Here is a 16,195-nt window from a genome sequence, read left to right on the forward strand (position 1 = left end):
AAACTAATGCGGAAACAAAATAGCGTACCTCCAGCCATTGTCACCAAGAATTTCTGTAGAGGTTTCTTCCTGAACTTTGGTACTTCTCGGCTCAGAACTATCGCTTTAGATGGTGTAGGAAAGCCTTTCGCTTCAAAGAGATGATTGAGCCCAGGGACCAAAATTCTCATATATATATATATATATATATGTTCTCCCATCAAGAACATTTATTATCACCAAATCATAACGTTCAAGAATTAATTTAAAATTTATAACGTTTGGATCATAATTAAGAACTTTAATGATATTAAATATTCAATTTAATAATAACGGTTTCATGCATAAAAAATAAAAAACTGAAATCATTTAAATCATAATAAATGAAGAAATTCATGATAATGAATTATGAATCATAATGACAACAGTTATATTATTATTAAATTAGATATTTAATAATAACGGTTATAACTTGTGTCCAACAAGATACGGAGCTAAGTTTGCCATCCTTCCGACGTTACACAAACTTGTGGTGTTCTACAAAGGATTTTATGCAGTCAACAAAGCTATGTTAAAGTGAGCCAAGATTGCCATTGAAGTACAGGAAAAGAGGTGCTTGTTGCAGGAAGAGACGAGCGGCACAACATCGTCAATCTGCATCCACTACTGAAGTACTTGTAAGATCATTCTTTGAAAACTGTTGAACTGTAAGCTGATTCGGAGTTTGATATATTAAGACTGAAAAGCAAGATTAGCTCTAACTCATTAACATGTAGGTATTTGGATTTGATGAGTCGGATTTACTTGCATGTTTGAACATGACACATATTTAATTTTATTTTTTATTTTATAATATATTAGATAATTATAAAATTACTCATTTACTCATTTACCTATAATTATAAAATTATATTATATTAGGTATCGCCCAAGTGTGCACCATGCAGGAGTGTACCATTGTGCTGTCTGTACAATGCCATATGGCATTTCCTTATTGGTTGGGTTTAGATATAAGTAAACCACTTCCAAGCATAAAAAGATATATACTGAAATTTTGTCAAAAAATTGGCAAAATATTATGAGAAAAACAGAGAAAGACAGGAAAAAAAAAAGACAAAAAGAAGTTTTTTTCACTTTCACTCATTTTATTATTTTTTCTTTATTTCTCTTTCATCGTTAGTGTAGAACATCTTTAGATTTTTCATGATCATACTTATAAAAGAAACATCCTGATTGTATCTTGAGTGACTCTTCGATAATGGTGGAATGGAGCTAAGGAATATGCTTAGAATAGTACTTGCATGTCTTCGAATTCATCTCTTAAATTTTTTATATTAATTTTAACATATTTCGATTTATTTTTATTTTAGTATCATTGTTCTAATATTTTAATAGTATTCACCTACGATTAAAACTAAATGGGGTACTAGCCCAAAAATTAAAAAAAATATTTATTCATGTTAATCTTTATATAAGTGTTTGATTTTTTGTTAAATAATTTAATTTAATTACTAGGTTAGTATTATGAAACAAATATTTTATAACTGTTACTCTCGTATAGTTGTTTGATGATTATTTCATCATTTTAGATAGACTTCCTGCCTCTTGGTCCAAATTTGATCAAGATATTAGGATATCTCAAACTACTCAAAATTTTAAGTCTATTATCTAAGTTATTAGAATAGAAAACTAATATCCACAAAGAGAAACTCTAGAAAATCAAATATAAACTAAAGTCAATATGACTATAAATTGAATCCTAAAGTCATTTTCAAAATAATAGAAACTCTAACTAGAACCAAAGTCATAACTTTAATGTGTAAAGTAAAACTTCAAATATAAGGGTAAAAGTCTAAATTAAAATTCTTAAATCTTAATCTAAATTCTAACCCTAACCCTAAATCCAACTAATTTTAAAACCCTAAACATTTCTCTAAACCCAAAGGGAATAAGAAGCTAGGAAAAGATTGCTTCTGGTATGTTTATGGTCGGGGCAATCACCTTGCTCCATCTTGCTTCTACCGAGAAAATAGATGATCATAAAGAATGACTTCTTTAAATCTAAACTTCAAGTCAATGTAATTGAGGCGGAACCATCAAATTTCTCTTTCATGTTTGTTTTCTTTATCCTAATTGTGAATCTAACCTATCATAATTCTAAATTATGAGTAGATTTTGGTATAAATATCCATATTTATACTAACCAAAAATGATTTTTTTTTTTACAAAATCTCAAGTGGAGGAAGTGTAACCATAGAGAATGGGACATCTGTGAATGTGTTAGGAACACGTCAACCTGAAATTTATTTCACGAAAGACACTTTTATTTCAAGATGTGATGCATCAACTAGATATCTGTCAAAACCTAATCAGTGATCTCTCTTTATACAATTATGATATTTTATAGTTTTGAAAGTAAACTAAATTGTAATCTTCAAGGGAGATATATATAGGGAAAGGTTTTGTATGTGAATGACTTTTTAAATTTAATATAATAATTCCTTCAATCTAGTGTAGTTGACAATTTCTTGATTGAAGATTACAATTTAGTTTGCTTCCAAAATTAAAATTGTTAGCTACACTATTAGAAATAGAAGGACTTTTCTTTAAGGCTTGATAAAGGAGGTGAGGACATCTCTAATGAATTTGTCAAATTTTATGAAGGTCATGGCATAATTCATTTCGTTGTTTCCTATTCACCTCATTCTAATGATATAACAAAAAAAACACATCTTTTAGATATAGTTAATGCTTTGATCCTTAATTTATGAGTATTTCACAACTTATGGGGGGAGGCTCTCTTAACTCCTTATAAATTTTGGAGGAGTTATAAACTAAAATTAAGTTATTTTTTAATGTGGAGATATTTCCCTTAACTCCATATAAATTTTGGAAGAGTTATAAACTAAAATTAAGTTATTTTTGAATGTGGAGATATTTTCCAAAACTCAAGTGAAGGAAGATAGATCCTAAAAGAATGGATGTAGCACTTGTAGGATACTATAGTGGTTCCTATAGTAAATTCTAAAACCGCAAAAATCTCAAATGACACTTTAATGGAATCATTCCTTGAAAATATATTTTTTTAAAACTATATTATTTACTAATATTTTAAATGATGAACATCTATAAAATCTAACATTCAACCTAAACCTACGATTAAAAAGAACTTTAGTGATTATTTTATTTCTTATATAATAATAGATATACCAAGTTTATTTTAAGAAGCAATGTGCTCTCCTAATGCTTGTGTCTCAAAAGAGATGAGATGATTAATAATGAAATAGAAATCATAATTAGTAATCACACTTTAGATTTTTATTAATTTACTGTTAGAATTGTAAAGACACTAATAGGAGATGAATTAGAACTTTCGAAATAAAGTTCTAATTTAAAATTTTTAATTAATAAATTCATATCGAAAATAAGTTTAGCTTAGAATGTAAGTATAATGAGCAACTAAATCAGTTTGTAATAATAAAAAAAAATAAAAAGAAATACAAACCAAATTATAGTAGTTTAGTCATCTCGACTTATATCCACTCTTAATTCCTCTTCCCTAGTGGTCATCGGCTTTTACTACTAATCTTCATTTCAATAGTGAACATTAATTACCCTTGTTATAATCTTATCTTTTTTTCATAGGCTAGGAGAGAATCTCCGTACCCTTCTTTTACGAAAGACCTCACTCCTTCTTAGTATATCCTCTAAACTCAAAGAGAAAGAGACTCAACACTCTTCAAGAGAGTTTATAATATTTTTATCCTCAAGAATTCTTGCTCATTTCTTACTTTATCAAGCAAGCATAAGTAGAGTATTTATAGACCCCAAATGACTTCAAAAATAGAGGCAAAAATTTAAATCCCTAAGTTTTCGGAGTATTGACAATATTACCGCTTGCATCGGATGGTACTATCGCCTGATAGAGCTTGGGAACCTAGGCTCATGCGGTACCATCACCTGCCTAGGTGGTACTACTGCATAATAAAGCCTAAGAACTTAGGCTCTAGCGGTGCCACTGCTTGTCTAGGTGGTACTACCGTTGCCTTGGGCGACATTACCGTTGACATTGGAGGTACTTTTGTCGAGATTCCCGAAAAAGCATAACCCGTGCTTTCCAGCTCATAGGCAGTACCATCGCCTAGCCCAATCCTAGGATACTGAATTAGTCTTGCAATAGGCCTAATTTGACCTTGGTTCATGCCCAATAGACTCCTAATCAAGCTGACATGGTTACACCCCAAAATTAACTCAATTAGATTCTAAATGACTTCGATCTAGACTTAATAACTCTAATTACAAGGAAGCCTTCAGCACATTATCTAAAATGTCATCTATTCTTCCGGTACTTCATTTGAATCTCTGACGCATCGTCCTTTCCTTCGACGTATTGTTCGATCCATCAAAATATTGACCTCCCACAATATCTAATCTTTTTGGCGCAATACCCGATCCTTCCGGCCCGATGCCCAAACTCATGGTACGAAGTCAATCATCTGGCATATCGACCAATCCTTCGACCTAACATCCAATCTCTGACATGATGCTCTCCGACCCAACGTCTGATTCTCTCATTTCAACTATTTACATTTCGATGGTTTAAGTCCGTGATCAAGTTTCTCTTGTGTCACTTATCTCAAACACTTATTAGTCTATAAACTCATCAATTGATTTCATCATTAAAATTTATGATTCAACATTTATCTCTTGCAGCTAAATCCCTGATTATATATGGATTTTCAGGAAGAAGATTAGGATTAATGATATAATTGAAAAATACAAGGCCAAGCCTATTGCTTAAGGTTTTCAATAAAAAGTTTGACATTAATTATTTTGATAATTTTGTAGTGCGAATTAGTACCATCCAAGTTATACTTATTTTTGTTTTCATTTATGAACTCTTTGTTTATGAAATGAATTTAAAGACTATCTTTCTATAGGAAGATCTAGAATAAAAGATATATATAAAATAATAGAAAAGATTTTTCATGCCTAAATAAGAAAAAAATGTATGCAAGTTGATCGATCGCTATATGGACTCAAGCAAATGCAACATAAAAAATTTGATTTTATAATTTTATTTTTAAATTTCAAATCAATAAATTTAATGATTGATTTTATTAAAAAATAAAAATAAATTTATATTTCTCTGTCTTGATGATATTTTAATTCTTACCATTCAAGGACTTTAGTTCCATATATTAATAGTTGAGAGATTTATCTCTGACTCTTATACTCCCCCCTTGAGAGTTTTACTAAAGGAATTAAAAGAAAGGTTAGCCTAAACTCATTTGCTCGAATGAGTTCAGATGTGCAGCATTCTTTTGTGGGTTCAGATATTTGCAATGCTAATACCAGCTCATGCTCTAAACATGTCATTATCTATCTTCACATTGGATCAAGAGCATGGTCAGAGGGATCAAAAACCGTTAATTCGTATAAAAGTCATACTGCCCATCCGACAACTAGAGCTGTGTATTATAACATACTGCTTCATTTCCATTTTCTATGTTACTGCTGAAGTGTCTTTCTTGGCAATAAGGCATGGGGTGACTGCTATGTGGAGCGTCCCTTGTAATTGTACAGAAAAAAACAGTAATTATAATACACAATTATGGTATAACAATCTCAAACGAGGACTCAGCTGCCAGGAAAGAAGGGATAGACTCGAGCATATCAATTGGTGCAACTTAAGCTGATGCAGCAAGTTGTTAAGATCATGTTGTCTCCATGACTTATACATTTGATCATAAAAGAAAGGTAAATTTGCGCATGTATTCCCGTTTTTTAGTTATTTTCATCTGTCATTTTAAATTTAGGTTTCTCACTCTCACATACAAATAAACAAATATATAGATATATCTGAATTTATTTTTCTTTATACTTAGGTTGTACATACATATCTTTTATAAAATTATAATATGTCAACTCAACAAATATCCATTAGTTGATGCAATCTAAAAAATTAATATCTATCCAACGATGGAAGTATAGGGTGAAAGAGGAATGCCTAGTATTACTCTAGCCCTTCGAGATCTGATGCATCAACGCAGGTGCATCCAAAATCGATACACATCTTTAAAAGGGTTTATTTATATTCTCAACAAAAAAGCTGATTGCTAAGACTGCATTGCTGCAATGGAGCCACAAAAATTATTCATGTAAACCACCAGGTTGACAGGGTTGCATATTCATTCCGTCATTGTATTATTTGATACATTGAGTGTTTTCCTTTCTCATGAATTTTGTTTGAATTAACGCCAAAGAATCAATCTTTTGACAACATGATTGATAATTAACTTAGTGTATTAATAAAAGAGGTAACAGTTGCGTCACAAACACAAAAAAATTGTGATGCGAAAAAATGTAGATCTGAGAAGGATCGAGTTTGGTAATCGGAATTGGTAGTCATAGACAACAGAATAGATCCAAAATCAAACTAGGAAATCCATCTACAGATTGTTATTTCCCCTCTCGAGACAAAGAAAACAACTATTTCTATGCAGCAACTAATGCACAACACATAATCAAAATGGTAAATGAAAACTTTAAAGAATGTAACAAATGAATGGCAGCAAGAAAAGTACTGCTACCCACAAAAGCAACTAAGGAATCATTAAGATTGTCATTTGCTAATGGTACTATTTTTTTTCCATCTGTTTGGAACAACAAATAGTCAGTGACCATGAGAATTTGCAGATTCTCATGTTCAAGCAATTAAGAGCACAATCGAATGCACAACATGCATTCCCCTTCAGGCAAGACAATAAATAGAATTTGCCATCAGATTCCAACCCTGTACAACTTGTGGTATTCTTGTGGAACAGTGAGATTCACAGAGTATGTAGCACAAGCAGCTGCTGAATCTACTTGATGTTGCTCAACTGTGAAAAGATTAGTAAGAAACAATCCCATGCTTGGTTCATGTGGATTTTAATGCCAATTTCTTGTTGGTCAATTCCAATTCTTGCTGCTCCTCGAGATATCTTTTTGCCGTGGCAGTCACTATTTTCACGAAGAAGTTCATGAGCATAAGCCATATGAAAGTATTCCATATTGTGGTAAAGGACAGGTTCCACTGCTTTGCCTAAAAGAACCAGGAAGTACAGTTCAATATGGTACCACAAAAGAAGTGCCTGCCTACATTGAAAAAGTAACAAAAAATTGATCTACCATTCCATCCGAGAGAGTGGGTTCTGGAACTGGAGTTGATAAATACTTATTCTGAACCATGTGCAATTTGTCAATTAAGCTGGGCAGCACTGACGAGAAACCAGGGATGAGGCCAAGCACCCATATCAACTCATTCTCCAGCCATTCCAAGAGTTGATTATTGCACAAAGAAACAATAAAAACTGTCTGTAAAAGCATACAAAAGCTTAGTCCAATCATTCAGGGCAGCAAAGCTACAAAGCAAAATCAATCAGAAATGCTGAAAAATAAAGCAAATAAGAGATCATAAGAACATTGCACCTTACACCACTATAAATTTAGATGTATCAGCTTTCCCTACAACCTTGATGCTTTGAACAATCCTTGTTTGAATCACCTATAATTACATGGAATCTGGCCTATTGGGGAAAAGGAAAAAGTTCCAACAGCTAGGGAGTGGGTGTCTGGGTGTATCAGATTTTCCATGTGGAAAAAAAAGGACCTCAAATCCCTTTTTCCATACTGCTGAGTACCATGTGAATGTTAGGGATTTTCAGTCTCCTATTCATCTTTGGTCCCCTCCTGCAGACATTGTTCTGATGCCACTCCACTGCTGATCTGCTGCTGCCTTGCGGTCATTAAATGTCTCACAGAAGCAAGTGAGACAGTGAATTTGGGGACAGACATTGCAGTTCTAGGCCAGTGAACCCAGAGCTTGGAGCACATCTGGATCATTCATGAGATCATGGATTTTACAATGCTTGGTGTTGCTCTTGTTTGCTGCAGGATGTCAAAGAAGGGTCGGGATTGGTGGCAGTGCTGGTGGCAGAGTAGATGGACAGGAGGACGAAGGATACAGAACGTTGAGTGAATGGCCATGGCAGCAGACACGGCATCAACGACAGCTCTGACACATTGCAGAGATGAGCACCATGTGGAGATGTCATGTTGGGTAGCTAATATGAAAGCCAGCAGTGGCAGAGAGAGGGAAAGGCAGTGAGGCTGGAGCAGAAATACAGGCAGCTAACTTATGTGGTGCTCAAGGATGCAAAGATGGAGGAGCACCTACTATTTCCACCCTAGAGGTCCACAGCCAACCAAGGGACATACATCATGCCCTCGACTTCACAGGTCACTGTCATAGAAGAATCCAAATACATGGGTCTTGATTGAAATATGTACGACTAGTTTCATTTGGAAATGTGCTTGCATCTCATAGATTGACAGTGGAAGCCTGTGGAAAAAAATTTCATTTGGAAGTTCTCTCCAAAAGCCAAATGGGCCCTAAAATACATCACAATATTTGTTGAACAAAAGAAAGCAATCTCACTATTTTTTATATATATTACCGAGAAAGTCAATAAAACATAAGATAATAAGTGAATGAAGAATCAAATACCATCAAGGATAAAATGATCACCTATTTTATAGGAATGCAGTTCTAATAGAAGATCAAGAAATTACCTGAATGTGAGTCTTTATCAATGCCTTTCCAATCAAGGTTGCCACAAAGAATTTCCAAAATGAGATTCCAAATTGCCCACACATGATACCAGCGAGATCAAAAAGTGGGTTCGGCACCTAAATTGCAGCACCATTTACACGATAGTGATGCAATTTTCATGTAACAATCATGTCTAAAAAAATACTAGGAACTGATAATTTCTTCAATTAGAAAACTGTTTACTTATTAAGAACTAAAATTCAACAAGCAGAAGGACAAAAAGGAACATTTATCCTCAATGGAACTACTACTGAGCCCATTGACTACCTATTCAAGATCTGAAAGAAACAATTTTTAAGATAAATACTTGGGAGAATACGCATGTAATATGCAGGTGAAATATTATACTTGTTACATGGAAAAGAGAGGAAGCTTACTGAAGCAAGTACTAATATTGTCAGGAAGTTAAGATGCTGAGAGTGAGTGAGTAGCCAGATCTTAATTTGCTTCAAAGAAGAAGATACAAAACCATCTGTTGATGAAGCCGGACTAATCTCCTCCATTTCCAAATTGCTTCCAGACAAGCGTGCTGCATTGCCTTTTGTGTTAGACAAACTGATATCAAACTGACCATTCTAAGATTGGAATTAAAATAAGATATCAGTAGGAAAAGATTACCAAAACTGTAAATGCCTATAAATCCTGGATACTTAACTAAGCAAAATACCAGATCATAGAATATAACAATAAAAATGAAGATTTTGTTTAGAGTAAAATGAAAAAAAAAGAAAGAGGATAACAATGATGTATCCAAGAAAGATGATACAGCGAATCTAATACTTAGCTACTCAATATCGTTCATTCAGTCGATGCACCATTACTGATTTGGATAACAAAGTTGCATTCTGCATTTAGTTCCTTCAAACTTATGGTTATCAAGAAATTATCCACCGTACATGATCCAGTCCATGATAACAGCATTTATTTTGTGATGAAAAATCTGATGGCATATTATCATATCACAGGCACATCTGTTATAGGCTTATAGCTCTTTCGAAAGACCATGTTTAAAGGCCTGATGTCCATGAACAGATGGAAAACCTTAATCTAAACTATGAGAAAAGGTAGCAATCTAATAGCTTGGTATTGTGGTAACAGGCACATATTCATGCCAATAGCTTACTAGCATCAGTACTGGTATCAAGTGCCTTAGAGTCTTAGACACATACTGGCTACATACCATGAAGTTAGTGATGACAAATTCATACAGGCCCAAGAGTAGTATTCTTCATTTCCCAACTTGCGATAGTACCTCGCAGTACCATATAAATGCAGCTGCCCACTAGTCTTTGTAATTGCCATCTTGGCATCATCAATCAACTATTCTTTTCTTTGATCGTGAATGCACAAACACAACTCCACTAATGCCAAGAAATAAAGGATACATTGGAAGATGAAGTCCCACTTCTTATCTCAAAGAGTTAAGTTCAACTTTTTCTTATTTCTATCAAGTTAGGGAGTAAAATCTGCCCTATACTAAGTCTATATGACATTTAAATATACTTTTCACTCTGAATAAAATTGCAAAAAAATAATCCATTCTCATGTTGATAAAGAACAATTAGATGTGAAAAATTAGTAAAAGTACTAACAAAGATAGCCTAGACAAGTGATGCTAGATCACAATAAAAGGTTTTATCCTCTTCTCTTGCACTGAATGACGTACTTAGTTTTCATAATTCTATATGAACACCAACAAATTCCATAGAACGCATATCTTGTATTAATATACTTTAGTATAGCTGATTGCACTAAAACTCAAACAGTTAAAGAACTGATCAAGGTATGAAAGTCTGATTTTACCCATAAGCCATTTAGTCCATCCTTTTTTCTTTTGAAGGTTTGAGCTCAGTATCTTTGTGCCTTCAAATCAAATCTCAGTAGAGATGAAGAGATGACAAAAGAAAATTATTACTTCCCAGATAAATCTTCCTATGTCCATACAGATACCCAAAATCTGATCGTCCTACTTACAGTATATGTGGTATTTGCTCAAGAATTTCTCCAAAAGTTTGGCTTTGAAATTTTTTCACCTCAATTGTAGATTAATGACACAATAATATTATAGAACGATATTGCTAATATAGGCATGAAGACCATATAAAAGTAAATGATATTACTTTAGCTCTAAAACAATAACAAAAAACACTGCACAAAGATGCCATATCACAAGAATCTAAATCATGGTTTATATAATTCAGATAGAAAGGATACCTGCTCTTGAGATGAAATAAGGAGGAAGCTCTCCAAGGGCAGTACCCAAACCCCAAAGAATGGCCTCTAGCTGAACCTGAGGGAGTATACTGCTGATTGGAACCTTAACTAGGGAACCTGGTAATGATTGATATAATGGTGGACCAAACTCAGAACAGTTCTTTTCAAGCCACGAAGGTCGCCTTTTCAACTGTATTGTATCATATGGAGCACTTTTAAGATCAACTCGACCACACTTCATGGCCTTGATTGTAAAAAATGCAATATGGGGACCCAGATACAACACAAATGTGTGCAATCCAGACCCTGAAAAAAGCAAGAAAAGTTATGCATCATGATGAACCAGTTCCATATCTCATACAACTGATGAATACAAAAGTCATGAAGCCTAGAATTATTTAATTAGTGTTAAGAAGCACATGAACTTTCGTGCATCTTATTTTGATTATTTAATTATTTAATTAAATAATCAAGCACATGAATTATTTTGTGCATTAAACAAATAAGAATTATTTAATTATACGATAGCTCTAATGGAGTCAAGGCATCTAATGAAGACAATTAACAGTCATATACAGATGTGCAAAAGTAAGCCTATGCATCAGTCATCTTTGTTATTTTGGTTCCGCTGCTCACTTCAAACATTATTTCATTGTGTATTAGCCTTGGAGCTGCAAAATATCTAGATAAGTTTTTCTTGATCTACTGAATCACACACAGGCTATACCATTAAAGTTAACCAGAGAAAAGATGCATTGCGAACCAAGATGATCATTAAGATGTCTCTTATATGGACGTTCTTTTCAGACTATTATCAGCCAAACAGCCAAAATCAATCTGTTCAACCTAATTCACTAAACTCCTACTTGCAAAATGCACTTACCCAGCCCAATTGATGATGCCACACCAAGTGCCACCCACCACAAACCAAATCTTGTATAGCAAATGAACTCCTGAACATGCTGCCATCATTGAAGTGGACACGGTGAACAACAAATAAAATAATAAATTTATTTCAACAACAAAGTATCAAGGTCAACTAAAATTCACAATAGATTGAACAAACTAGTAAACCTTGTTATAATTCCAACAGACGAGAGAATTTATTATCTCGTTGAATACTAATAATCTCTAAGTTACTTAAGCAACCTCCACATATAGAACACAACTACTATTATTGTTTCCATCCAGTACAATGTTGGATGTCCGAGAGAGTGAATACAATCACATTGCAACATTAGAAAATTGATTTCCTAAAGAAGAACATAATAATTCAAGGGACAAATACCTTCTCGTTGGTGCCATCACCATTCACAAGAAAGAGACCAAAAGCTGCTAACAAGATAGTCAAACCCATAAGCCAACCACCTTTCTTTAAAACATATAGAAGTGTCTGCTTAAGGTATTGCAATATGGCAAAAAAGAAGAGCTGCAATATCTTGAAAGGTTGAGTTGTCAATGTCAATTTCTGTAGATCTCTTTGATGTTTCTCCTTAAGTTCTGCAGAAGAATATTGCAAGATTAAGATATAAAATATCTAAATGATTAAACATTGTTAGATTTTTTTAGGAACAGATAGCATTTTCATTAAAACATCATACAATGGTCAAATTTCAAATCGTTTATTATTCCTGTTCCAAAAAAAATTGCTATGAGATGTAAATGAATATTTGCTTTGACTGTGGAGCACTTGTAAAAGCACTGAATGTGGTTGATGGAAGTACATTAATCCTAAGATTCATGTATCTTATTATAAAATTTAGAAAACTAAGGTGAAAAAAAGTCCAGATGAGAAGTTTATATGCAATTTTACTAATTCTGCCTCTTAAAATCAAATATTACAAAAGGACCAATTTAAATGAAAGCACCAATTATTTATTAGGCTTAACGTTTCATTGAACAGCTAAAAGAACTCAAAACCTAAATAGGGACCCCTCTCAACTTATAACATCTAATAGACTGTTGCCAGTTGTTGCCTATCTTATCATAACCACAATTTTGTAAGGTAAAATCTACAAAAATCAAATATTAAGAATTGATAAGGGACTCTTCTATAAGACCTAACCTTAAAAAATAAAAGGGGAAACAACATCAGAGACAAGATTTATGTGTTCTAGTTTGTGAGACTCCTCTCAGCAGATATATTCTAAGAAAAATATAGAGCCCTACATTTAGACTCCCAGTTAATCAAGATGCTTGCAGGATCAGGCTTGACCAGGCAAAGGCAACTCATTTAGTGGTCAAATTTCTTGTAGCTCACCATATTTAATAGACCACAAGCAGATAAAAACAGAGTCCTACAAAAATTCACGTTAGATATAGGAAGGTTTAAAAGTTAAATGTTTGCAATTATATCAAGCACAATATCAGCCTTTCAGGGAGGAGAGACGTTGGAGGTTGGGAGAAGAGAAGAAAAAATAGAGAAAGATGCTTTCTATTGTTTGACAAGAATAATTAGATACGTGTGGATAGAAACAACTTCTCTCGTTTGGTTACAAACATTCGAAGTATAGGAAAACAGAAAGAACAAAGTTCTCTCCCAACCTGTCTTTTCTGTAGTTCTATCTAAAACTTCTTTTTCTCTCCCCAAAAGTGGAGAGACCATGATAAATAATTTAAAGGTATCCCATCTACTCTTGCCTCTTTTCTTCTCTTCTCTCATTGCTTAATCTTCTTTTACCTACCCTTATTTTCTTCTCGTTTTTGTTCTTGCCATTCTTTTAAATCTTTTCAAGTAAACAAGCAGAAATTTTTCATATGAATGTAGACTATAACAGCTCGCCAACCATTAAGAATCAATAAAATCCATAATTCCTAATTCATCATTAGTAAACTGAGAGAAGCCATCATTATGCTGCTGCTTCCTTTTTCCAACTAATCATTGAAAAGGAATTAATGTAAATAAACTGCATGTTCAAGATAATAGATGGAGAGGCACATGAAAATTGCCTAGGATGTTTAACATCCATTGTTGTCAAAAGGGAAACTAATATCTACAGTTAGCAATTCATGCCTCTATAATCTGACATACTATGCTAGATTATGCAAGTAACCAACAAAAACATTTATCACAGACAACTCATAGTCACATAGCCTAGAATGTACCAGCATACTTTGGCAAGCCACCAGATCCATTAACTAATTACAATTATTCATTGAAATGGCAATGAAGCAACATTAGTATAAAGTCACAGAACAAATTGGACTTATAATCAATATTAGAATGTGTGTCCCCCCAGAGAGGTTTTGTAGGATAGCAAGGAATGGGCTGGATGGTCAGATTGGACTGCTAAATTGTTTGTTTGATTGCAAATCTAAAAGCTAAAAAAACACAAAATAAAATAAAAACTGAAAAAGCCAAAGAAGTTCAAGAAATACATAAGACAAAGAAAAGACTCCTAGCTAAGAGACTCTGCAGTCCAAAAAAATATGGAACATGATTTCAATCAAAAAACGAAAATATAATTAATTATTCAATAATATGCATATGTTCCTAATAATACAAATATCGAGGCAACATAAGTCCATTTCTACATGTTGAGATATTTAGCTTATACAATGTGCTATAGCTAGAAAGACCCAAAGATGAAAAGTTGCTCATAACTAAAGGGCCTGAAATCAGAAGCAAAATCCAAGAGCAGATATCACAAAGAGTCTGGCGTTTGATAGCCAAATTGTCGAACTATGATATTTGCCTTGAGAGGTTTTAAAATGATAAGATAATGAGATGAAGCTACCTCAATCAAAATTGACCTAGAATGAACTTTACAAACTGATTTAGCTTGACTGCGACCAATCAACAACAAGCCCTCAAGAGTCGATCAGACCAAGGTTTGAATCTTATACCAACCAGGTGTATTGATCACATCAAATTCATACCATTACATCTGATTAAAATATCATGCTCATTTACCTAAAACAACATCAAATTAATGATAAAGTTCAAATCAAACCATTATACATGTTTACTAATCAAAGTTTAAATTGCCCAGTTTGCAAATTATTAAATTGCTACAACTTGCAAATCTTTAGTAGCACGACTCTTTAATACTTGCAAAGTGGCTGCTACCACTTTTGCTAGTAATTTATCACTGAAACTTCCAAAAGCATCTGATGCATCTCAGAAGGATAAACAACATATGGTCTAGGGGTTTTGACAACATATGCTTGTCTTTTGCTAAACAAAGACAAACAAGGCCTCATTATTTTGACTGTTCAGGCTGTTCTCTCCATTAACACCTCTATTACCAACAACAGCAATGACACTAAGAACTCCTTTGAAAATCCCTCTTAGCTAAACAATCTAAAATTTTGAATATTTCCTTAGGCTTTAATTTAACTCTATCCATTGATTGAAAGAAGGATGGTGAAATTCAGAACCAACGCATATTTTGTTAGCCCCAGTGTATGACTTACAGTCTCCAGGATATACAATCATCTGTTATCCAAAGCTCAACGATCCTACAGAAGAAACTTCAAGAATAAAAGTAGGAATCAACCAAAAAAAGCCAATATCTTTTTGCAGTAGTGTTACAAAAGACGATGAAGTTGTCTCTAGGCATTTGAAAAGGGTAATGACATCTCCAAGTTTGCTGAAAATTACTGCACAAGCCCTTGTGCCAATAAGGAAAACTATCCCAAGCATTTACTAGTAATTACATATATAAATCAGTTTACAGCTTGACAAAGGAATGGAGCTAAAATAAGATTCAATTACAAACGCTACCATTGGATACTCAAAATGTAATTTGTAGATGAGATTGATGCCAACTTCAAACTTGTCCCATCAGTCCAAACTAGTTTTACAAAAAGGAAAAAAAAAACAAAATTGAAAATGTTGAATATTTCAGAAGTTACTAAGATTGGAAAAAGCCTGCATTCTATTAGTTGTTAAGATGCTTGGCCATATCTTTAATATTAACCTTGGCATTGATCTAAGAGTTCACCAAAATGAGTGATATTTGCAAGATCGAGTTGGGCTTCAATGTCACATGATATGAGATCGATCTATGAGAACTAGCGGATTATGGATTAATGCATTTAATGCTAATTCATGCACCTACCTACCTACCCAACTTTCCTAACATCTCTCTAAAACTGAAGACGTCAAATTTGACATGTCAGTTTGGCTTGATCACCATAATCAAATGCCAAATGATTTTTTCCTTATTTCCACCAATGAACAAACATCTTCACCCGTCTCAAAAGATATGCCCTCACAGTTTACAAGGATGAAACCCATGCGCGTAGCCATGAAGATATCTTTCAATCCAACTAATCCTGAAGAAGCTACAAAAAAAGAAGAAAATAAAAGACAAAGCGAAACAAAAATCCAAATATTGCCGA

The 16,195-nt window shown here is 33.5% G+C and overlaps 1 protein-coding gene across 2 annotated transcripts in view; it reads right to left on the reverse strand.

The window, feature by feature from the left end:
- Nucleotides 1-6,585: 6,585 nt before the first annotated feature.
- Nucleotides 6,586-16,195, reverse strand: part of LOC103989035 (vacuole membrane protein KMS1) — a 9,985-nt gene continuing 375 nt past the window's right edge. The window contains exons 2-8 of one of the 2 annotated variants that reach the window (XM_018826999.2): nucleotides 12,138-12,349; nucleotides 11,733-11,811; nucleotides 10,850-11,155; nucleotides 9,013-9,173; nucleotides 8,596-8,712; nucleotides 7,153-7,338; nucleotides 6,586-7,066 (exon numbers count right to left, since the gene is read on the reverse strand). In XM_018826999.2, the coding sequence (XP_018682544.2) occupies nucleotides 6,902-7,066; nucleotides 7,153-7,338; nucleotides 8,596-8,712; nucleotides 9,013-9,173; nucleotides 10,850-11,155; nucleotides 11,733-11,811; nucleotides 12,138-12,349 (1,226 nt within the window). In that variant the 3' untranslated portion in view covers nucleotides 6,586-6,901. The remainder of the gene's footprint in view (nucleotides 7,067-7,152; nucleotides 7,339-8,595; nucleotides 8,713-9,012; nucleotides 9,174-10,849; nucleotides 11,156-11,732; nucleotides 11,812-12,137; nucleotides 12,350-16,195) is intronic. The other variant, XM_009407769.3, reaches the window with a different exon arrangement.

Source organism: Musa acuminata, chromosome BXJ2-6 (assembly GCF_036884655.1).
Source record: "Musa acuminata AAA Group cultivar baxijiao chromosome BXJ2-6, Cavendish_Baxijiao_AAA, whole genome shotgun sequence".
Lineage (NCBI taxonomy): Eukaryota > Viridiplantae > Streptophyta > Magnoliopsida > Zingiberales > Musaceae > Musa > Musa acuminata.